The sequence below is a fragment of the Propithecus coquereli genome, unplaced genomic scaffold, assembly GCF_000956105.1.
Source record: "Propithecus coquereli isolate 6110/MARCELLA unplaced genomic scaffold, Pcoq_1.0 Scaffold386, whole genome shotgun sequence".
NCBI lineage: Eukaryota > Metazoa > Chordata > Mammalia > Primates > Indriidae > Propithecus > Propithecus coquereli.
In genome coordinates, this window is record NW_012149574.1 from 2,008,763 (window position 1) to 2,031,917 (window position 23,155).

The 23,155-nt window shown below is 42.0% G+C and overlaps 1 protein-coding gene across 2 annotated transcripts in view; it reads left to right on the forward strand.

Annotated features, from left to right (window-relative positions):
• Positions 1 to 2,190: 2,190 nt before the first annotated feature.
• The window catches only part of CCDC80 (coiled-coil domain containing 80), a 32,106-nt gene continuing 11,141 nt past the window's right edge, over positions 2,191 to 23,155 (forward strand). The window contains exons 1-4 of one of the 2 annotated variants that reach the window (XM_012652259.1): positions 2,191 to 3,147; positions 3,560 to 5,442; positions 12,210 to 12,366; positions 22,872 to 23,008. In XM_012652259.1, the coding sequence (XP_012507713.1) occupies positions 3,571 to 5,442; positions 12,210 to 12,366; positions 22,872 to 23,008 (2,166 nt within the window). In that variant the 5' untranslated portion in view covers positions 2,191 to 3,147; positions 3,560 to 3,570. Of the gene's footprint in view, positions 3,148 to 3,537; positions 5,443 to 12,209; positions 12,367 to 22,871; positions 23,009 to 23,155 lie in introns of those variants that run through there. The other variant, XM_012652258.1, reaches the window with a different exon arrangement.

The following is a 23,155-nucleotide window of genomic DNA, read 5'->3' on the forward strand; positions in this document are numbered from 1 at the left end:
GGGACTTTTTAATACAGAGCTCTTAAGTAATGGACTAGGAATTGAGAATCATTACAAGCCATAAGTCATTAAGGCTTCTCCAGAAATGGATGGATGTGAAGTTTTAATTGCTCATATTAAGCATGTATTCCCCAGACTTCCCCAGAGGGCTTTTCTGAGATCCCAGGTAAGGGTTTAGGCATTGAGATGGAAAAATCCTGAATAAGCATGAGAAGGCCTACTTTGCCAGTGTGTGTGTCCATGTGTGAGGAGGAATACGAGAGGCTTTGGTGGAGGGTAACAGAGGTGGCAGAGTATTAGGTCCTCTTCCGAGTATGTGTTTAGCGCGCCATCTAGTGACTGAAGCTCACAGAGGATTGGAAGACAGGTCCCAGGAAAACAGATACAGCCCAGCATTGGGGTAGCTTCCCTTCTGGGTCAACTCCAGGTCACTAATGTGGCTGTTTTTTAGCTTTACCATTGCACAGATGATGAACGTGGTGCACATCATGGAGAGGTTGGTAGAAGCCGTGATATATTCAAGAAAAAGAATAAAAGGCTTAAGGACCTATTGCAAAGGCAAAAAGCACAGCTACACAATTATTCCAGAAAGTAGGACTCTGAACAAGTGAATGAGACTCTTCTATGGATGTGGGAAACACAAAAAAGAATTGAAAGAAGAGGAAAAAAATAAGATATGGGTAGAAAATGGAAGAAGGAGGCAGGGTAATATCACACTTCAGAGAGAGTTTTAAACCTGGGTTCAAATTTCAGAGCTACTGCTTACCATATGTGGAACAGTAGGCAATTTATTTAAACTCACCAAGCCTCAGTTTCCTCATCTACAAAATGGGGATCATTCTACCTACCTCACAGGGATGCTGTAAAGGTTAAATAAAGGAATATATGGAAGTGTCAAGCCTAAAGCTTCACATGACAATGCTCAATAAAAAATGGTAGTTGTTATTAAGTAGGAAGAAGAGAAAAAGAAGAGAAAAGATGTAAGGGAGAAAGCCCAGTAAGGATAGTGTGGAACACATTGGGAAATCATTAGAAAGGAAATAACATCTAGGACCCTCCAACCTAGCACAAGGCATTTGATCAACTTAACAGGTGAATCCCATGGAAGCTGAAACCTTCTCTGACTCCAGTGGACAGAGGTCTCTGTCTGAAGCCCACATTTATTGCTGTACTCACAAGTGTCTGAGAGGGTGCCATAGGAGGGTCTTCCTTCTTGGCACTCCTTAGACTTCAAGCTGTTAGCTGAGAGCTCTACGCTTCACCACCATTATAGGATTTCCTCAATTCCATGCTCTTAGTTCATGGGAAGGAAAGACAAACGTGACCAGGATGAGATGGGGCTGATGAAGGAGTAGGAACTAAAGATGAGGTTCACTCCAGTGAGAGAAGCCATTAGTGTGGCCTATCTTGCAAGGAGGCTTCTGAGAACCTTGCCTCACCACTGTTGGCAGCAGTTAATACCAACTTGAAGAGTCAGTATGCCTTTGCGGAGGCTGGAAGAAACATCTTACAACCTTCCCTTTCCACTAAAAGCTGAATTCTCATGTGAGACCCAGGAGGTAAAAGCCCAAATCTGCCTCAATCTCTCCTTTGGAACCTGATAAGGCTACTTCTAAAGATTGCTCAAAGCTCTCCAGACACCTAGGAACTTCTGGAGACCAAAATATTGCACTACATGCTACACACACACACACACACACACACACACACACACACACACTCATGACCTCCAAGGAAGTCCTTAGTCTACCATCTGTAGCCAGAGCCCTGAAGCTGGAGATCATAATGCCCATTCCCTGATGCAATAGGCAACTGCAATCTCAGGGGAAGAGCAGCCATTGCCTGCATTTCTAACCTTTTACCAGCTCCCTTCCATGCCAACGGGAAACTAGGACCAAGAACACAGTAATATGATCCCCAATTAGCATAAAATAAAAACAACCCAGTCATGTTTTCCATGGGCTTTTCCAACCTCAAACTAAAAGCATGAAGCAGGGAGAAAGAGATAAAAATATACTCATGGGAATATGTATATATATATATATATATATATATATACACACACACACACGCACACACACACACACTGTCTGTGTCTGCATGGCCAAGCACCCTGACCCAAATGAATATCCGTCTCTAAGAAAACCAAGCAGCCAAATACAGAAATCTGAGAATTTTCTTTTTCCAAAGTTCCGTGTGAGAACAGATGGGAAGGGAAAAGTACCCTGATTGCTTGGTATGGAAGGAGTTAAGCCCTCAGTCATCCTATTCTAAAGTAATTTATGATGATGTGTAGAGTTTCAAAACTTTCCCCCACTCCAAAGAGCAGCCCTCTCCCTGCTCACTGCGTCCACTCTCAACGTGCTGAAATGGGAAGGAGGCGGTGTTTTGCTGATCTGTTAAATTCTTAGTGAAGTTTCCTTGATTTCCAGTGGCTGCTGTTGTTTGAGTTTGGTTTGGAGCAAAACTGAGGTAGTCCTGACATTTCTGGGACTGAATCCAGGCAAAAGGAAGAAGAAAAAGGAGAAAGAAAAGAGCAGAAAAAAGGTGGGGAGAAATAAAGGGAGGGGAGACGCGTAGGAAAAGAAAAAAAAAAGTCCTTTTTCAACATCACATTCCTGTGTTTTCCCTCAGCCTGGAAAACATATTAATCCTAGTGCTTTTACTCCCGGAAACAAAGGGACTAAGCCAGACTGTGGGGAAAGGGAGATAAGAAGGATCCTGGAACTCTAAAGAGGGAAAGAGCGAGAAGTAGAAATCGCCAGGACTCAACTGTAAGGGACGTCCCGTGTCAGCACAAGAGACTGGCTCACACAGACACACAAGACCAAGGAGAAACTACAGACAAATGGAGATACAAAGACTTAGAAGGACAGCTCCTTTCAGCTCATCCTACTTGTCCAGAAGGTAAAAAGACACAGCCAGAAATAGAAGGAATCAGCTCAGCCCTCACATCAGGACTCCGGTGCTGTGGGTCCGCGGCGCGGCTTTGAAGCTGGAGCTGCAGCACACCCCTTTTGTACTGCTCACCCTCGGAAAGGAGAGAGAGGGTTGGGAGAAAAAGTATTTCATCTAGGAAACTGTCCTGGGGACCAAACTTCAGATTTCTTTTGAAACCCTCTGCATTCCAGCTCTATGAGCCACGATGTAAGTGTGTCATCCTTTCTGTCTTTGCTGTGTTTGTTTGTTTCTTTGTTGCTTATTTGGAGACATGAAATGTGAGTGTTGTCATAATTAATATGCTCAGTTTGCATTTTGTCTGGAGCATCGAGAGTGTTAGTTGAAACAGTGCAAGCACGCCGACTGGGGAACTGAGTTGGATTTCCTGCCTAATGTAACTGTCTCCGCTCAACACTGACGAATTACAGGGGCTTAAAAGCAACAAGATCTCATCCTATTTTCCATTCCCTGACCTCCCTCTTTCTTCTCTAATCAATCCCTCACCCTCCGCTGGCCAAGACAGAGAAAGGGAAAATGACCAGCTCTGTTTTCAATTAAATAATTTTATTTCTTTCTCCCCCCTCCCCTTTCTGTCTTATGACCCCGCTGCATCCGAAAGTGGATTACACAATGACGTGGAGAATGGGACCCCGTTTCATCATGCTGCTGGCAATGTGGCTGGTGTGTGGGTCAGAACCCCACCCCCACGCCACGAGTAGAAGGAGCCCTGGAGGGCAGAGAGTGCCTTTGGCTTCCCCAGTGGGCAGCAGGCCAGCGCGGTTTCTGAGGCACACGGGCAGGTCTCGTGGAATTGAGAGATCCACTGTGGAAGACCCAAACCTTCAGCCTCTCCAGAGAAGGAGGAGTGTGCCAGTGTTGAGACTAGCTCGCCCAACGGAGCTGCCAGCTGCCTTGGGCATCCGTGGAGGCCCTGTGAGACCTGAGCAGAGACCAGCAGCCAGGCGCTCTCCCCGTGAGATGGTCCGAGATGAGGGGTCCTCAGCTCGGTCAAGAATGTTGCGTTTCCCCTCTGGGTCCAGCTCCCCCAACATTCTTGCCAGTTTTGCAGGCAAGAACAGGGTGTGGGTCATCTCAGCCCCTCACGCCTCGGAAGGCTACTACCGCCTCATGATGAGCCTCCTGAAGGACGACGTGTACTGCGAGCTGGCGGAAAGGCACATCCAGCAGATCGTGCTGTTCCACCAGGCGGGCGAGGAAGGGGGCAAGGTGAGGAGGATCACCAGCGAGGGCCAGATCCTGGAGCAAGCCCTGGACCCCAGCCTCATCCCGAAGCTGATGAGCTTCCTGAAGCTGGAGAAGGGCAAGTTCGGCATGGTGCTGCTGAAGAAGACGCTGCAGGTGGAGGAGCGCTACCCGTACCCCGTCAGGCTGGAGGCCATGTACGAAGTCATCGACCAGGGCCCCATGCGCAGGATAGAGAAGATCAGGCAGAAGGGTTTTGTGCAGAAATGCAAGGCCTCTGGGGTAGAGGGCCAGGTGGTGGAGGAGGGGAACGGCGGCGGGGGAGGAGCAGGGAGCCCGGGCAGTGAGAAGAGGAAAGAAGACCCAAGGAGACCACCCCTCCCACCGACCAGAGAGAGCCGGGTGAAGGTGCTGAGAAAACCAGCCACTACGACAGCGGCCTTGCCCCCGCCGCCCCCAACCCCAAGGGCCACAACCCTTCCTCCTCTTCTACTCACAATAGCGACTCGGGCCACCGCCCGGGTGGTGACAATACCCACGAGACCTACCACCACCACTGCCTTTCCAACCACCCAGAGGCCCTGGACCCCCTCAGCGTCCCACAGGCCCCCCGCAACAACTGACCTGACCACCGCAAGGGGGCCCTCATTCTCAGAGAATCTTTACCCTGCAGCCCGGAAGGAGCCACACAGGGAGAGGCCACAGAGCACCAGGAGACCCAGCAAGGCCACCAGCTTTGAGAGCTTCACGGCCGCCCCTCCCACCGCCATCTGGGAGCCCAGCACAAGGGCTGCTGGCCCAGGCCGTTTCCGGGACAACCGCACCGACAGGCGGGAACACAGCCACCGCGACCCAAATGTGGTGCCAGGTTCTCACAAGCCAGCCAAGGAGAAACCTCCCAAAAAGAAGGCCCAGGACAAAATTCTTAGCAATGAGTATGAGGATAAGTATGACCTCAGCCGGCCTACTGCCTCCCAGCTGGAGGAGGAGCTGCGGGTGGGGAATAATTCCCCCCCCAAAACCAAGGAGTCTAAAAAGCATGAAAAGCTTGAGAAACCAGAGAAGGAGAAGAAAAAAAAGGTGAAGAATGAGAAACCAGACAAGTTACTCAAGAGTGAAAAGCAAATGAAGAAGGCTGAGAAAAAGAGCAAGCAGGAGAAAGAGAAGAGCAAGAAGAAGAAAGCAGGTAAAACAGAGCAGGACGGCTATCAGAAAGCCGCCACCAAGCATTTCACTCAGAGTCCCAAGAAGTCAGTGGCCAATCTCCTGGGGTCCTTTGAAGGCAAGCGGAGACTCCTCGTAAGTACACTCCTCCTTGGCATTGTTGTGTGGGCTGAGGCAGGGCGTGGTGATGTCTGTCTTGTTATTTGTGTGAAACCACGCTGCTAGATGCCAGACTGTGGCTGAACCTGCTGCGAGTCACCAAGATCAGGAAGGCTGGCAAGAAAGGGCAGCGGGCCAGCTGCTCTTTTCTGTTTAGATGCTCTGTGAAGCGCTTTGCACACCACTCGTGGCCCTGCGGGGACAGGGACCGAGTCAATGGCTGGTGGCCCTAGGCACAAGCCCAGCCCTGTGGTCAGCTTCTTCCAGGCCTGTCAGGATCCCTCCCCCATCTTTACTGCTCTCGTCCAAGTAATATTTCTGGCCACAGCTCCATTTTACTAAGTTCAAAGGGTAAAAAAAAGAATGGAAGATTCCCTAAAACGGAACGCATTGACTCTAGTTACAACTTAGGGAAAGAGTTCTTCTCTGTGTAAACTTAGGAAGTAGAAGCGTGTGTGTGGGAAAATGGCATAGTTTCCCTCTCTCTAATTAGGTCTGTATCAACAGTGGAGGCCTCAAAGGGGAAAGTAAGACAGCCTGGGAGGGGGAGGGGACATGACTGGGAGTAAGGAAGGGTCTCGTTGGTGTGACCCTTGAGAATTCTTTTAAAACCCCTTTGACAGAAATCTTCTCCCCTTAAAGTTTGCCTCCCCTCATCACTGCCCAAGTACCAGTGAGAGCCAGAGGGACGGAGTGTGGGGGACTGAGATAATTGCTCCGATTTCCAATACCCTAGCCACACATCTGAATTTGGAGTCCAAATGTCAGTTTCTCCCGCAGCTCTGTAAAAGGAGTATGTGTGTGTGTGCACCTGTGTGTGAAAAAGGAGACGAGCAGTCCCTACTTCCCCTTTGCCTGTGGTTCTGAGTGTAGCTAGTGTTGAACAAGTCACAGATTCATCTCAGTAACCCTCTCTTTTGGCCATTTTCTAGCACTGTCCAAAGAGTGATAATAGAATCTAGGTCAACTGAATGAGGGCTTTGGGCAGGAATAAGCCCACCCCAAGTGTAAGGGCAGTTTTATCAGTGACATGGGAATGTCTCCTTCTCCTTGTCATGTCTCCAATGCCTCTCTTTAATAGTACCCCTCCAAGATTTCTACCCGTGGCTTCTTCAAGCTGTCATTCTACTCCAGGCTGTCAGGGAAATAAAGGGTGTGTTACAATTAACTTAAAGGAAAAGATCAGTAAATTAATATTGGGTAACAAGAATCAGGAATGATATTCTCAGGTACCTGGCTGAGAGAGCCAACTCATGCCGTTGAGGACAGCACCCATCCTACTGAAGGCGCAAGGTGACCCCACGCCCTGCATTCCCCCACCAAAAGAGATAGGCACTCTTCTCTCAAGGCATTTCTCAGAGGATCTTTTAGGTTTTCTAATCTGGCCTAAATTTGGATTGATGATCTGGGCAGAGGGACTCTGGTGCCCAGTTATCTTTAGTAGTTTCAAAAAGTTTGAATGTGTATTTGAAATATTACTCAGAGAAAAGTTTTTTGTGGTGCTTTTCAAGGGTGGGGCATGTCTCAAATTCTTTTAGCTATTTCCATCAATAGTGGATCCACGTATTAGAACAAAATGTAGCTCTGGTTGATTCTAAGGGTTTGTGTGTGTGTGTGTATGTGTGTTTGTGTGTGTCTTATGTATTTTTTGTATGTTGTTGCAATTTCTAATCAGAGGGTTAAAGTGACTATATAAACGTAGGTTATCAGATAATAGGCTATCTGTTAAAGTAGTTTAATAGCTGCTTGGGTATTCCTGGAGTACATAAACTTAAATGGGAATGTTCTAGTTGAATCCAAAGAAATCACTGATTTCAGAGTAGAGCTCTATGTGGTACTTGAAGGTCTGTTAGGGGACCGTCGGGGCAAATTGCTCCTTTGGATCAGGGAAAAGCATTAGTGGTATGCCTCATTGCTCTCCTCCTGAGAAGCTTGGACTTTGTCCGGCCCACTAAAGCACATCACCCAACTCTGTCCATTTAGCTGACAGGGCGGGCAAAGCATTCCTCTGGTCAGGTTTTAACCAGAGAAAAAACAATCACAGGTAAAATGTCAGGATTGTAATTGTGCACCCGTCTGGCAGACACTTGCATTGCCCCTAGTTTTTGAGTCAAAAGAAAGGAGTTTTCATACGGTATCACTGATATTAGTCATGCTTTTCATTTCTCCCTCCTTCACTTCTTTAGTCAGGGATCTGAAAGCCCAGCTGGGTCTTTTCTGCTTTTAACAGTATCCCTGGTCGTAAATTTCTAGCAAATGAAACTCAAACGACAGCTTCTGCTGATGTCATGTGAGGCAAAACAGAAACCAGCTGGAATTGCTCTTGGCAGTGTTGGCTCTTTGGGCTAGCAAGAGAACCAGGTTTGTTATTAGAAAGAAAATACCAACAGGAGGCATTTCAGTCTTTCAATCCTGCGTGTGCCCAGCAGATGAGCATATCAGAAATGTGTTTACTAAAGAGCTAACGATGTCTAATGTAAGAATGGATTAGGGAAGATCTGATGAAATAAATGTGATATAAAAGCAGAAGATAGAGAGAAAAGGGTGTTTCATCAAACAGAGAGGAGATCAGTGCATGCAAAACATTTTTTGTGCCATTTATCCTTTTTCCACTCACTTTTCCCCATCGAACGTGGCTGATGTTATTCCGGAAGCTTGGTAATTCAATTAATATTCATTCAGACTTAGCACTCTCAAGCTGTTCAAGTATGGCTGAGAACATTTAACTACAACTGCCCTCAACCTAACCGAGGATGCTCAAACTGAAACCAGGTTTACATCCAAGAAATTATGCAAGCCTTTCAGCTCATCTTTCCAGCTTCTCAGTAACCTGGTACCTAACGATTTATTGTAAACCACTAGTGCTTTACATTTATTTATACCGTTCTTTAGAAGTGAACACATCACATAACTGCTACTTAACCAATTACTTAGAGAAACACTGGCAACAATGGTATGGGTTGTGGTTGAGTACATGGCATCCCAGAGGCCTTCATAGGAGCTCCTGGTGGAGCCAGGAGTCCTATTCTTAGGCCAGAGTTCAATCCTTCAAGTTCGGCACCCTCAGCCTATCAACAGAGAAGGGCACCTCCTGCAAAGTGCTTTGCCGGGACTGTGTGGTTTGATTCTTGTAACAACCCCTGGAGGAATGAGTAACCCCACTTTACAGATGAGAAAATGGAGCTTAGAGAGGTGGAGAAGTTACCCATGATGTATAGCTAATATGTGGTGAAGTCGGAATTAGAACTCGGGTCTGTTTTACTTGAAAGCTGGAGTTAGGGCCACTGCCCCATTCTGTCTTTCTGTGAGTATGAGCTTCCCGTGGGATATGCCATGAAATCAAGAGGAAACTGAGGAATTATATTGTTAGTTAACAAATATGAATATTTTAAAATTCATTTTCAACCTTGAGTTACCCAAATAAATGTTAAGGGGTTAGCAACTGTCAACATTTTGTGCTAAGCACAAATGAGAAGTTTCTGCCTTTAACACCCAGCTAGTTCTCTGCATCTCAGTTCTCTGGCTTTCCAGGCAGTCAGTCAAGAACAATAGATGGAATCCCAGTTAACCTAATCCTTCAGATTGCTTGGTGTCCATTTGGGGTTGACTCTAGTGAGTATAGGTAAGCTGTTTACCACTGAAACATTGAACTATGGGGATATAGCCAACAAGCCATCATTTTGTGCTCTGAGATCTACTCACTTGTCAGTTAAGAAGGGGATTCAAGTGCTGAATTGCATAAATTCAAGTGCAAGCTTAAGCATTCTTTGGCAACTGAATCTCCTGTAATTCAAGTGGGTTAATATTTTCAACCTTATTTTAGAAATCTGGATATTGGGACAAAAATCTACTTATGTGGTTTAATTTTAGAAAAGAATTTAAAGCTCTGCTTTACTAAGGCAGGCTACTAACTTGGAAGTTATTTTTTAGAATCCTGTAAAAATCTAGTCTCTGGAGCCTAACACAGTATTTAGAATAATCTGAGACTTAAAGTATCTTCCCCACCTCTTCCCATTCTTCTTTGCTCCTTTTCCTTATGAAACAGGCTTCCTCATCCTCTGAGGCTCGTTGAGCCAACACACCAGTTGCAACAGAAATGTGAAAAAGAACTACAACATGATTTCAAATTCATAAAACATGCTCTGATTTATTGCCACCAAACTGGAAAGAGGCCAAGTGACAGATGATAATGTTTACTGAGGAGTTCTAGAATGCTCTTTTTAGGAAGAGGGGTCTGGAAATAGTTTCCATTTTAGACATTCACTACCAGGGGGCCCCTTTGTTGCTGAGTCCCTCCCCTGCCTCTGGCTAGAGCCATCTGTGGAGCCTGAGGAACCTGGGTCAGCGTTTGTGCTCCTGCCATCTGCAGGACAGTAATAGGGGCTGGGGCTTCAGTGCCTTGAGGAACTTACACTCTGCTTGGGGAGATGTGGCATTTATAATAGTAAATGAAGGAAAAACTTGAATTCCAAGTGAGCAGTGCAGATAATAAGAACAGTAATTCAAAGGAGAAGGTGATCATTGCCAGCTAGAAAAGATTTTAAGGAGGATGATGCATTGGAAGAAAGACTCACATTCAGAGAGAGGGGGGTGGGGCACTAGAGGTGGGAGGAGTGACATGGGCAAAGAGGGAGGAAGGAATGTGGGTGAACTATTCAGAGGCATCAGGCCTGTATGTGCTTGGGGGACACAGCCTGGACAGATATATTTCCTTTTGCTCAATTCTCACAAATTTATGAGATTGGTGGGTAGGTGGTTCCGTTGTAACGATGACAAAGCTGAGGTTCATAAGGTTAAGTGGCCTTGTTAAAACCACAACTAGCCCGGGGTTGTACTAGGACTACAATGCCAGCCCCCAACTTTGACTCAGATTACCTTTTCTCTGTGTCACTCTGTCCGATTCCTTTCCTTTCCCAATTTAGACGGGTCTGGCTGTGGGAGGTGAAGAGGGGGGAATAGGAGGACCTTTGCAAGAGAGTGCCTGGGGCCAAATCAGGGAGGCCAGAAGCTAGGAAATGAGTCATGCAAAATGAATGTCACCTTACTGGTGGATAAAGTCATCCTTGGGCAAAGGCCCTGAGCTGAAAATAAATGTCAGAGGTTTTTATTTATGTAAGTGAGATTCACCCTGGCCATCCATGGCCTCATGCTACCATATGTAGAGCTATGGGAGAGCATACCACGCAGGAAGGATAAGGTTCTGTATGATTATATATTGCCTGAAATTCTTAATTATACGCAAGAGGGAAAAGAAGACTAGAGGCGGCTTTGAGGACTGTTGAAATCATATCATGTTATGGTCTGCCCATGGATTGTAAGGATCCATGACAAAGTATGAGATGAAAGAATTGGAATCTGTATATGAATTTGGCAGCCATGCCCTACAAACTCCTCTAAATATATTCTAAATATGGGCTTATCCTTAATTTAGAATAGGGAGTCCAAAATCATCAACAGTAAATCTCTTTCTTTTACCTTTGTTTTTTACTGTTTTGTGTATTCACTTAACATTCATTTTATTTATTTCAAAATAGTGTGTTATGAACAAAGAATAGTCAGAAAGAAAGACCTAAAATATACAAACTTAAAATAAAACTCTAAGGTCTCGGCGACCATCAAAACCTGAAGAAATATTTTCGGATGCTATAAAGCTAATTAAGAATAAATAAATAAACCAAAAATATCATCACCATAGCTTTTTATAGTCACCTTAAATCTTTTTTTAAGGCTAAATGTGAGTCAATGAATAAATTTGGGGGACTTTTATTATTTTTCCCATTAAGAAATTATATTTCTAAAACAAACATTTCCTACCCACTGTGCCTATCTGGCATATGAACACAAAATCGAAAATAAACTAGAGCACATCTATTTAAAACAAATAATAATCTGAAAAAGAAAATAAAAACAAAAACTTTATCCCAGTAAATCTTTGTAAATGTTCTACTCAAATGCTATTGAACATATTTAATGTCATTGAGGAACAGTATTTTGTCATGCATAGAGAATTCATAGAAGAGAAAGCCCGCAGGCAGCAATAAACACATCTCTGATAGAGAAAAATAAATAGCTGATACCACATTTATTACCATTTTTGATAAATTAGTTGGAAGAGGCTAACAACATGAAGACATCCACCACCAGCTCTGTGCCGGCCTAATGTGATGATGAATATTTTCTGTGACAAAACATAGGCTGAAAAGCTATCATAAACAAACTTTGTGCAAGTTTGCCTAATAAAAATTCTAAATCATAGAATGTTTCATAGCACTCAAGGCCTGGCTGTGAAACTCTCAGTCCTGTGTAATGTGAATAATAGTAGTAACCACTGAATTAGCCAGTGTCTGATCAGCCAATTAGGATAATAAAGATCAAAATGAGGGAAGAGAGATAACATTTATTGAACACTTATTGCATGCCAAATATTCACATACTGTCCACAAGAGCCTTGCAAAATAAGTATGCCTGTGCAGAGCTCACAAATGAGAAAAACAGAGACACAGGGAGACTAGTCATGAAGGTAAATAATGAAAGTGAGTAGAAAACTCTAAGCTTCCTGGAGCCATTAGAAGAAAAAAAAGGGCTTTCCAAATAGCCTTTTTTGGTGCTAATTATGCTCACTGTTCAACAGAATAGTTTGTAGTTTAGGTGTTAGTCACTACTAGCCCATTATTCCAAATCATCTCTTTGGTTTTTGCCTCCACCTGAGACTATCACTATAAGTTAATATTTGCCTCTTCCAGCTGATCACCGCTCCCAAGGCTGAGAACAACATGTACGTGCAACAACGCGATGAATATCTGGAGAGTTTCTGCAAGATGGCCACCAGGAAAATCTCTGTGATCACTATCTTCGGCCCTGTCAACAACAGCACCATGAAAATCGATCATTTTCAGCTAGGTTCTCTTCAACATTTTAATTATATCATTGTTTTTTTCATATGTAAGGTGGGACGATTTTATGGGAGTGGTGGGGTGGGGGGATGCAAAGGCAAATGCACATGTCTAGAGGGCTCTGTGTTGTGGTGACACAAGTTAGTTTGCCTACTATTTACGTAGGTAGCCGTTCCAGGATGGCTCTGGCTTAATTTTTCTGCACTTTAAAATGAAAAATATGTAAGCACTCTATTGTCTGAAAGTCAGTACAGTGGAGGAAAATGAGAAAAGTAATACGGGTGGGGGAGAATGAGAGAAGTATTCAGACACTTTCTCCTGGAGCTGGAGTCTTCCTGCCTGTGGGCAATACGGGCGGATCTTCCTGCAGACTCCATCCTGCAGGTGACTCATCACAGAGGGGCCTGCCAGGCTCCTGGAAGTGCTTGACTCTGGCAAGTCCAAGGAGGGAATCAACCAGAGCTGAGAGAAGCTGTTACACTAAATGAAAAGTCACTGAAAATATGGACTGAACTGCACCCAAGTCCTTTTGCAGAGCAGAAGAATTTGGCTGAAGTTAGAGTTTTCACAATTTTACGTATTAATGATGTATGTGAGACTCAGGAGGCCTACAGCTCAATGTTGGGCAGCTGAGCTCTAACTCACTGCAGTTCTCCTGGGAACGTGGCAAGACTCGCTGTAATTAGTTAAGCCTCATAGTCAGAAGCCCCAAATCTGACCCACCCAGTTTCTTTTATAATTATTATATCTCTTGGGTTTTATTTTTTTTCTAAAAAAAATCCCTTTTTTCCTATATGCATTTTCTACTGTTTTACTGTTGTTCTTGTTTTAATGATAATGGAAATCCTCTAGAGTAATCCTTCTGTTCCACATTATTTGCATTTTATACACAGTTTTCTTCATAAAATATATTTAATCTGAAAGCATCTGAAAGAATATAAAATGTATTTTCCCTATTAGTTAACATTTAACTTCAATATGTACAACACATTATCTCACAGATTTTTCTGGCATGTGATGTTCATGTAATTGAACACATACCAGTCATAATTATGTCATGTTAATGTCAACTTGATCTGAATGTGGTCTAGATTTCTAAATCATATTTTTTCCCTTGGTGTAAGTACATTTGACATGAAGTTTTCTCTCTTAATAATTAAGTGCACAATACAGTATTGTTAACTGTACATGCTAACAGTGTTGTACAGCAGATCCCTAGAACATATTCGGGATAAAGTTTCAGTTATGCATTCTCTAATTAGCTCACCTTCCCCTATGATGGCTATGAAAGAAAACTAAATAACATCTTTTCCAATGTCCCATGATAAATTGTTGTGCATCAGCGATTGGTTCATGGACATTTTTCCTGTCTAGGGGGAGAACAACAGCAATGAAAAAGAAATATCCTTGACCAAAACTACAAAATCAATAATAATCACACAAACAAAAGACAAAACAGGAAACTCTGAAGGCAAACAGACAGATTTAAATCCAGAATCACAATTTATTTGTTATGTGATCTTGGGCAAGTTACCTCCTAAGTCTTAGCTTAGAAGATAATCATAGCTATTTCACAGGCTAGGGTGAGGATTAAATAAGGTAAGGTAAGCAAATACCTGTTGGGTAATAGGCACTATTATTGTGGTCACTGTCGTCACCACCATGGGATCTGGCAGTCATCTGGAGATCAATGAGCTGTCATAGTTGTTACTAGAGAGCCTATAATTGCAAAATACTTAAAATTGCTTTCAGCTAATGATGGAATGTTGATATGGAAACGCTCACAACTGCTCTTCCTGGTCAGGCTGCATCTCTACTCCTGGTGATAAAACTGAAGCCTAAGAGACTACTACTACAAAGCCACATGTTTATTGGTTAACTGGGATTCAGCCATTTCTTTCCTGGATTTTCAAATAGGACCATGAGGCCAGAGAGCTTAATTATACTCCAGATGTCTAGAGAGGAAGTAGGTATTCAATCCAGCACAGACTGGTGCTGGCTGGTGATGAAAGCCCTTCTCAGCCAGGTGTTCCTGGTGTCAAATGTGTTACCCACCAACTCTTCCACAAAGTATTCTCGTTCCTTATTTCAGAGTTTGGAAAAATAATTGTATCTCTCACCTCAACCTCTATGTGGTCTTATTATGACCATCTGGTACTGCCTTGGCGAATTTTTAGCAGTCCTGCTGTTTTCTAGACATCTGGATTGAATATGAACTGTAGAGGGCTGAGGTTTTCTTTTCTGCCTTGTTGGAAATCAGGTATTATGACTTGAGTATTTGCCTCACTGAACACAGCCTGGACCTGAAGGGGGGAGGGGGCTTTTATTTTATTTTTCATCTAATTCCTGGAAGGCCTTTTTCTCCTTGTGTCATGTCCCAGGTTACCCTTATGGGAAAGGCTGTAGCACTTGTAGCCAATACTGGGAGTCAGCCATGGGAAAATAAGAATTGGCATGAGCCGTGGTCTCAGCGAAACTAACCCCCGCCAGCGTTGACCGATTTTCAGCTGGAAATCTATCAGAATGGCCTTACTTTTCCTTAAAAATAAATCAAGCACTCCTTACTATTCCAGACTTTTACTGGGCCTTGAAAGTAGAGGCCCACATCCAACTACAGTGTGGGCTGTGCTCACCAGCTGGTCCATCTTGCTAAATGTATTTGGACATCAATGATGGACCTACAAACACCAAGAAACTTACCTGAAGATTTCAGGCTTTTGTCTAAAGAAAGTCATTTATGCTTGAACAAATTCCAATGCCCTTCTAGTTTTGCCAGCACAAAGTATATTATATATGAAGTTTAAAATGGCCTAACACATAAAGGCATTCTTTATTGTTAATGGTATTTAAAATGTCAATCTAGGATAGAAATATTGGGGGTGTATGGTAAGCGGATGGATTATAGACAAAGTTTGTCAGATGGGAAGAAGTTGCTGACTAATGGCATTTTATTGCAGAATGAAAAGAGGGGGAAACGTGCAGCAAACACATTCCTTGGCAAAATATAGAGATGAGAAATATTTTGACGCTGGTATTTTATCACCAAGCTTTGAGGGCCAGAACACACAGGAGGACATTTTATGGGGCAAAGGAAGTCCTTTGATAGCTTCTTTTGAAGGAAGGAGAGTTTGAGAGTGATAAATAAAAAGAGAGGTGAAAAAGTTGACGGAGGTGGACTATGACAACAAGGAGAAAGTTTCAATCCTTCATTTACGTAAGTAAGGACTTCATAGGTGAAGTTTTAAAATAACATCTATACATGAGACTAGTACAATACATAGCAGCCTAAAGTACTCTGCCTTTGATTCTGTTGAAGAGAATCATTTTTTATGGAGAAGCCTCACAATTATCAGGATCCATAAAAATCCCAAAATGCTGCTTTTCCTCGGGGGCAGTCCTGGAAAATTGACCCTTTGCCCCCAATTTCTTTTTTCATCAGTGATGACAGTGCCTGGCAGCTGCCTTCTCTAGACCCTGTCACTCTGAGCTGGGAGGAGAGGCTAAATGAGTGCTCAGATTTCCATACACCGGCCAGGTGTCCCCGTCTGCTTATTCAGTCTTTACTTATCAATCATGTGTGCCCTGGGGGTTATGGAGCCTGTCTCCCAGCTTGCACAGTCGTCCCAGTCCACTGCCGGTGCTGCCTCCAGCATCAAGCATATCAGTGTCAAGATCGATCTCTGATGATCCAAAGGTGAAAAATGCCTAATAAATCAAATGTACAAAACAAGTGTTTGAGGAATATAGTGGAAGGATTAGCTCTTCCAATTGTAGTTATCAGAGAAAGTATTGTAAATATCAGAAAATTTTGAAAAGTGGAATTATTTAATGGAGGGGCCTTGAAAAATGAGTACCTTTTTTGATAGATGATGACCCTATCAAGGTTTTTTTGTTTTTATTTAATTTTGCAAAGAAATGATACATATTCTGGATTCCAAAGTCAAGTCTATATAAAAAGATACACACAGAGAAGTCCTGGACTTCTCCTGACCCCTTTACCCTGACACTCCCTGCCCCCATACGTAATCATTTTACAATTTCTTGTTTATATATTACGTGCTTCTTTGTGCAAATACAATACCTATAAATACCTATTTTCCTCTGCTTTTATACAAAATGTAGCATATGTGTGTGTGTGTGTATATATATATGTATGTGTATATATATAATAGTTCCATGCCTTGCTTTTTCACTTAAATTATTTCCTGGAGATCTTTCTTTATGAGTATGTAGAGATCCTCCCCATTCTTTATTAAGCCATTGTGAGATTCTACAATAGTTTATTTCACCATTTTGTTGGTGGATACTTGGATTGTTTTCAATATTTTGTTATTATGCATACATCACACACACATAGAGTGATAGATGTACACGTGTATTAATTGTGAAATTGTTGGTGCATTTTTACAATAAAGTCTAAGAAGTAGGATTGTCGGACCAAACAGAAAGTGTATCTAGTTTTGGTGGATATTGCCAGATTTCTCTCTGTACAAGTCGTATCATTTGCAATTCCACCAGCAATGTTTAAGAGTGTCTATTTCCCCAAACCTCTCCAATTAGAGTATGTAATCAAACGTTTGAATATTTTTGATTAATGTGATATATAAAAAATGGTAACGGTGTAGGGTAGCATTGGTTTGCATTTCTCTTTTTATAAGTATGGTTGAACAACTTTTTATGTTTAAGGAGCATCTATATTTCATTTTTTGTGTTCTTTGCCCATTTTTCTAGTGGGTTGGTGGTCTTTTTCATCTTAATACATAGGCACTTTATATAAATTAGAATAAAAATTCAGACTCCTAACTCCCTTCCTACTCCAAGACAATGACTCATTAGTTTAGGGGTGGGTTCCAGGAATCTATATTTTAAAAATATTGCTCAGGTGATTCTGATTTACAGTTAGGTTTGATTCAGAGCAGAAGGTTGGGTGTAGAATAGGAGGGGAAGAAAGGGCTCGAAATGTAGTTTGGCACCTGATTTTAGATTTCAAATACCAGGACGAAGAATTCAAACATTATTTGGTAAACCATGTAAAGACACTAAAGATTTCTAAATATATTTTTCAAATAAATTTTAAATATCTTTTAAGGTTTGGTGGAGTCAGTCTGTAGGGCAGACTATCCCCTGGGCAGGACACATTCTTCACTGATGGGACCAAGTGCTCTTTCTAGAGAACAAGTGAGAATAGCAGCTTTGTGATCAGGAATGGCCGGGTTAGTCCCACCTATTAATTCAATCTAGTCACTCATCCCACAGTGGGTTGGTAAGTGGGAAAATGCCTTACTCATAGAGTAAAAGAGGAATAAACGGATTGACTGCAACATCATTTAAATTTGTCTATTTCTAATCAAAAGGAAGTAAGTCCCAAGCTGAAGGCCAAGGTTATCCTAACTAAAATAATCTACCATAGACTGCTCAGCAGTCCTGAGAATATTCTTGAAATAAAAGCAATTCCGCTTTTGCCGGAGTCTGCCTCCAAATTTACCTAAAACATAGCCAAGAGACTTTTGGCCTGTACTGACTTCTTGAAAAGAATAGTTATATTTTAAATACCTTACAAATATGTTTCATGCAAACCCAAATTTAGAAAATATATATGAATATGTTTTCTCAAATTATATTAGACTGGCTATTTATGGGCTCACAAGCTCCAAGGAAAGTGTGAGGATTTGATAGTGGGTTTTCTACACAGTCTCGGAATCACACACCTTATTTATTCTGTTTCTGTCCCTCACTACCCTCTTTTTTCATATGATATCCTTCCTAGGGGAGAGTTTTAATGATTACCAAATCTTTACTGAGTGCCTGTTGTGTGCCAGGAACTGTACCAGGCTGAAAGGATATAAAAGATGACCAAGACTCAGTCCCTGTTGTTGAGTTGTTCGTAGTCAGGGGGAAGATGGACATGTAATTGGTTGCAATGGGAGGTGATAAGTATTATTTCGAAAAAATTCAGAAATGTTATCAGTGCACAAATGAGGCAAAGACAGCTTGCACAGGTAATTAAGAGTACTCACGTGAACAAGGGCCTGGATAGCATTCCAGGAAGAAAGGGTATGTTTCTAGAAACTAAAAATAAAGGACTGGAGCATAACGTATGGAGGAAGAGTTAATAGATAAGTGAATTAAGATAGGCTAAGTCCATGTCATAAATGGCCTTGCATGCTGTGATAAAGACTTGGATTTTATACTGTGGGACAGTAGCTCTCTGTCTTTAGAGTGCATAGCAGTCACCCAGAAAACTTGTTAAAATGCAGATGCCTGGGCCTCACTAACTGTGATTCTGATTCAATTGGTCTGGATTCAAGGAGTGCAATTTTAACAAGTGATCCAGGTGATTGTGATGAAGGTAGACAGTGGGTCATACTTTGAAAAACTGCTAGAGGAAACTGGGAACTTCTGAAGCAATGAGAGAGGTTGAAGTAGTCCAGACATTGGTGGAATGGCCTGAACTTAGGGAAGAAGGGGTTGGAGGAGGAGAATCTATGGATGTCACAGAGAAGAAACAGTTACAGATGGAAGCTTTAAACATAATGTCTGGCACACAGTTGGTGTTTAATATGTAATAATTGAGGCTGAATTTTTGTCGCGTCACTACTGTCTATAGTCAGTCATGGAGGGACGAATATATGAAGAGATTTATCACCATCTCAATTGACCACTGATGTTTGGTGTTGGGGTCTTTTAATGATGAGGACTTCGGCAAATGTCCTACTTCTGGGGCCAGTTCTTACCAGCAAGCAACAGAGTTGACCCTCCCTGGCCATCCTTCTCAGTCATCTACAATCCAAATCTCACCAAATGGGCTTGGATCTGTGAAGCACTTTAGTTGGATCAGGACCATGAGGACAGTTTAGAGGATGTTTCCTAAAGAATTTTTGCTTCTAAGCCTTGCAACCCTTGACAAGGACTCGAGAGCTTAGACAGCACTTGGATATATTTAAAAAAAAACTGCCAACTCTATGTTGCTTTTCCAGACTGAAGAGAACCTCTTGTTTACTTAGCCCTGCTTTAGGCAGAATGCAGAGTGCAACAGAGATCTGTGGCAGGAGCAGGAGAGAAGAGCTGGCCTCACATGTACCTTCCTCAGAATTTGGCCTGGAGTGGAGTCTGTCCTGCTGCAGAGTTGCCCCTCCCCCTCACTTGGATCCAGTGTCAATTAGGGATGTCATTTTTTTTTTTTTTTTGGCAGATTCTCCTACTTAGCACAAACATGAAGATATTCCCATAGTTTGGGAGTGCAAAATGTTTCATTTCTAATTTTTTGTTGAAATATTTCAGAAAACGTTTTGGCTGAAACGAGAACCTAGACTATGAAATTGGTTTCTTGCCATATACTAGTAGAACAAAGTTTTCCTTGAATCTTGGTCCTGGGTTGTCTCTACCCTTGAGGATGAGGCATTTTGGTAGAGCAGAGAAAGTACTGGGTGGGAGTTACCTGAGTCCTAACTCTCTACAACTCCATTATTAACTAGCAATGTGAACTTGACAAGTCATTCCTCTTCTCAGGATCCATGGCAGTCTGGGTTCTCTGAGAAACGAACTCTGAGACTCTGAGTTTTGCATGCAAGAGTTTAATTGGGTATATGCTCAGAAACAATATAGACCAGGGGAGAGGGATGCAAGATTGGATGAAGGAAGAATTTGAGCTGAAATGCAGTTAGTCCTTTATGGTTGTCCACTTTGACACAAAGGGGCAGCTTTTGTATCTATCCCCTTCCTCACCGCATCAACCATTAAATGTGAGCTGTCCCCTAGTAGGGGTGTGACTTGGGGAAAGGCAGCTCTCCTCTAAGCAAAGCAATTCTCAGACAGAGATCCAGTTGCTAATATTCACAGAAACCTTAGTTCTGAAGCTAGGATTGGGACAGCACACCACAGCATCCTCTACAGTTTCTTAGTTTCATCCTCAATAATTGGTTGGGTTGGGCTGGAGAATATCTGTATCAGTTATCTATTGGCACAATAAGGCTATGTAGCAATAATCCACAAACCTCTGTAGCATATAACAATAAATATTCATTTAGTGACAAGTCTACGGGGTTCAGCTGATCTGGGCTGGGTCTGGTTAGGTTTGCTCATGCATCTGTAGTCAGTACAGGTTGGTAGGAGGTTCTGCTGATCTTGGGTGGGCTTGCACACATGTTGGGGGTCATCAGGCTGTCAGCTGATCTGGGATAGCCTTGGCTTGGATGAGAACAGGGTAACTTGGCTTGACTGAAGCTCCAGCAGGCTAGTGTGGACATGTTCTCACAGCAATGGCAGAGGCAAGAACAATCTCAAACAAAGTAAACCCATTTCTAGCCTCTGCTTATGTCAAATGCACTAATATTCCACTGGCCAAAGCAAGTCCTAGAGGTGAGCTCAGAATCAAGAGACAGGACTATTCAACCCATTCACCATAAGAGAGAGCTACAGTTACTAGGCAAAGGATGTTTTAGGAGGGGGTGGAGCATTGGTGCCGTTTTTCAAATCTACTGTAATCTCCAACGTCCTTCTATCTCAGCCATTCAGTGGTTTTTGTGACTTTATTTGTTAGGTTGCTGCTAATGGTCTAATTTTTGTTCTAATTTGGAAGTTGAACTCTGTCTAAGTTATTGATTTCTGAATCTAGCACCCAGCACAGAACCAACTCAGGACACTAGTAATATTATAAATATTTCATTGAATGAACAAAAACAAAAATAAATATATATTGGGAATCAAAAATTGTAATTACTAAGTGCAAGATAAAATCTGGTTTGTAAAGTCTTGAATCAGAACATTAATTGTTAAGGCTATGTTTAATTGTCAAGGACATGTTTAATTGTCAAGGACATGTTTAAACATGTTAAGGACATGTTTAATCAGCTTTTAATGGTTTTCTTTATTATTATTATTACTATTCACAAAGTATAATATACTTTTTGTTAAAATTTGAGTACTATAGACATGCAGACCAATTGGTAAAAGTTTCTACCTCACCTTTTCCTATGGACCTTTTCTTCTGTGTGTTCCCATACGGATATATTTTCTTTTGCTTTATTTCCTTTTGACCAAAAGTAAAGTCACACTATACATTTTATTATGCAACTTGCTTTTTATACTCAAGAAGATATACTAGAAAAAGACGTGAATCTAATAATTCTTTTAAATTAATTTATATTTTGCTAATGACAACAAAAAATGTACATGTGAAAACATAGTTTATACATATGAGGAAAATCATTTTTCGTTTTGCAGACAGTGCTTGGTCCTCATGTAGGCTCTCAGCTCCCATGACTTTGGACCACCTCCATGAAGCACTGTCATGACTTTGGGAAGGAAAACAGACAGATTCTTTCCCCTCTCATTTTCATTTGCTTTGGAAAAATCAAGCTCCTTATTTATATACTTTAAACAATCTTAATCAAATAAACCAAAATGATAGTTAAAATTGTAATTGTCACCTTTTTATCAAGAGCAGTGGTCTATGATACTCTCATAATAACTTCTTATCTGCAAAATTGTGGTTATTTCTACTGTAGCATATTGTAGTATAGTATTATTGCGTAGCGATGGTGGTGGTAACTGATAGACTCTCTTTGCTAGTATTCCTATTATCACATATTTGCTAACTTTAACTTATTCACATTTGTTTTGTTTTTAATGTAGGGGATTATTTTTCAGATAAAAAATTAGATAGGGTTGAGAGAAACACTGTAACTTGTTTGGGAGGGAAGAAGTAAATAAAGCTGTGCTGTCTTCGGAAACAAAATGCTTTTCAGACATACGAATTGCCACATAAAGCCATCGTTATCTTGATTTTTATGCTTCACATTAACCCAGTGCTACCTTCAGGAACCATTCTGAATCATAAAGATTTATTTTGAGGGTTTGATGATTTAAAAAATACATAATGATTAAAAACTTCCATAAATTGTCACAATCGCTTGAAATTATATTCACTTACAAAATTTGTATTATGAATAGTTTGACTTCTTTTGGACCCCAGATGAGCCTGTGACTAGTCTTGAACATAGACTTCCTATTTTTCTCTATATAAGATATGACATGTTTACTGAGTTCCAAAGTTAATTCTATACTAAAAGGAAGAACAGACACAGGTTTCAGACCCAGAATTATGTTTAATGGAAATAAAACAACAAAAGCGTCTGGGCCTGGTTCCCTGGTGAGTTAGGGTGGAGACTCATTCTCTGGGTGAGCTGGCAGTCAGTCTTCTTCCAGGGATGACATAGCAGCCTCCACTCTCACTTTGCTCCTTCTGATTCACCATGAACAGGATGGGCAGAGGCAAGGTCTTGGTCATCTTCAGAAAAGTGGCTTTCAAAACTCATTTATTCATTGGTTTGTATCTACATTTATTAATTTACCCTGAACTTTTGTTCAAACCTGATGTGAATTGAACATACCAAACTAATGAAGGCTGGTGTAATTAGATGAGGATGGAGGCCCAGAGCTTCCACTCATTTTACTTCCCAATGATATCTGTCTTGCCACACCCATATTAATTCACATTTTATTTGCCTCAAGATAACGAGAAACCCATGCGAGTGGTGGATGATGAAGACTTGGTAGACCAGCATCTCATCAGCGAGCTGAGGAAAGAGTATGGGATGACCTACAATGACTTCTTCATGGTGCTGACAGATGTGGATCTGAGAGTCAAGGTACAGGTTCTTGTTTTGGATGAGGTAGTGCCACTCTTTTGAATAGCAAATCTGTTTTTTCTTTTTGGTCAATGAGTCCATTAGGAGTACGAGTAAGCATAATTTATTTAATAAATGGGAAGGTTTTGAAATGGCCCAAATATTCCA